Raw genomic sequence first — 1178 nt, 5'->3', positions numbered from 1 at the left:
CTCCGTTCCAGTTGGGTTTGAGGGATGGAAGAGAGGATTCCCCAAAACCTCCATCCCAGTTGGGTTTGAGGGACAAGGGTGGCCCCTTCCCAGTTCAGGGCTGGGTGAGCTGGATGCCGAAGACGTCGGGGTGGCGGTGCCGGTGGAGACAGGTGGCTTCGGAAGACCCTTCGGCGTCGCGCACGTTGTACTCCCCCTTCTTACACGCCGTGGTCTTCAGGTAGTAACCCCCGGCGGCCACCAAACCCACCGCTGTCACGGCCCCCAAGGAGCCCAACGAGGCCACCAGGGCCAACCGACTCTCTGTTGGGCCAGAAGGTGCCGGTGACCCCACAGTGGGGGCCATGGCCCCCAAGGAGCCCAACGAGGCCACCGGGGCCAGTCGACTCTCTGTTGGGCCAGAAGGTGCCGGTGACGCCACGGCCCCCAAGGAGCCCCACGAGGCCACCAGGGCCAACCAACTCTCTGTTGGGCCAGAAGGTGCCGGTGACACCATGGTGGTGGCCACGGCCCCCAAGGAGCCCAACGAGGCCACCAGGGCCAGAAGGTGCCGGTGACACCACGGTGGTGGCCACGGCCCCCAAGGAGCCCAACGAGGCCACCAGGGCCAGAAGGTGCCGGTGACACCACGGTGGTGGCCACGGCCCCCCAGGTGACACCACGGTGGTGGCCACGGCCCCCAAGGAGCCCAACGAGGCCACCAGGGCCAGAAGGTGCCGGTGACACCACGGTGGTGGCCACGGCCCCCAAGGAGCCCAACGAGGCCACCAGGGCCAGAAGGTGCCGGTGACACCACGGTGGTGGCCACGGCCCCCAAGGAGCCCAACGAGGCCACCAGGGCCAGAAGGTGCCGGTGACACCACGGTGGTGGCCACGGCCCCCAAGGAGCCCAACGAGGCCACCAGGGCCAGAAGGTGCCGGTGACACCACGGTGGTGGCCACGGCCCCCAAGGAGCCCAACGAGGCCACCAGGGCCAGAAGGTGCCGGTGACACCACGGTGGTGGCCACGGCCCCCAAGGAGCCCAACGAGGCCACCAGGGCCAGAAGGTGCCGGTGACACCACGGTGGTGGCCACGGCCCCCAACGAGGCCACCAGGGCCAGAAGGTGCCGGTGACCCCACGGTGGTGGCCATGGCCCCCAAGGAGCACAACGAGGCCACCAGGGCCAGAAGGTGCC

The 1178-nt window shown here is 69.1% G+C and overlaps 1 protein-coding gene across 1 annotated transcript; it reads right to left on the bottom strand.

Moving 5' to 3' along the window:
* Positions 1-88: 88 nt before the first annotated feature.
* Positions 89-1073, bottom strand: LOC106900310 (intercellular adhesion molecule 5-like). The gene is made up of 2 exons (XM_014962325.1): positions 660-1073; positions 89-627 (listed from the first exon to the last, which is right to left on the bottom strand). Exon 2 carries the CDS (start codon positions 494-496, stop codon positions 95-97), a length of 402 nt encoding a protein of 133 aa, XP_014817811.1. The 5' UTR covers positions 497-627; positions 660-1073; the 3' UTR covers positions 89-94.
* Positions 1074-1178: the final 105 nt, after the last annotated feature.

The sequence above is a fragment of the Calidris pugnax genome, unplaced genomic scaffold, assembly GCF_001431845.1.
Source record: "Calidris pugnax isolate Ruff unplaced genomic scaffold, ASM143184v1 scaffold1975, whole genome shotgun sequence".
In the NCBI taxonomy this organism is placed as follows: Eukaryota; Metazoa; Chordata; class Aves; order Charadriiformes; family Scolopacidae; genus Calidris; species Calidris pugnax.
The sequence above is the reverse complement of the archived record's forward strand: the minus strand, read 5'-3'. Positions and strand labels throughout refer to the sequence as shown.

Excerpts from the sequence above, each read along its gene's own strand:
- LOC106900310 (XM_014962325.1), bottom strand. The coding sequence starts at position 496 with ATGGTGTCACCGGCACCTTCTGGCCCAACAGAGAGTTGGTTGGCCCTG.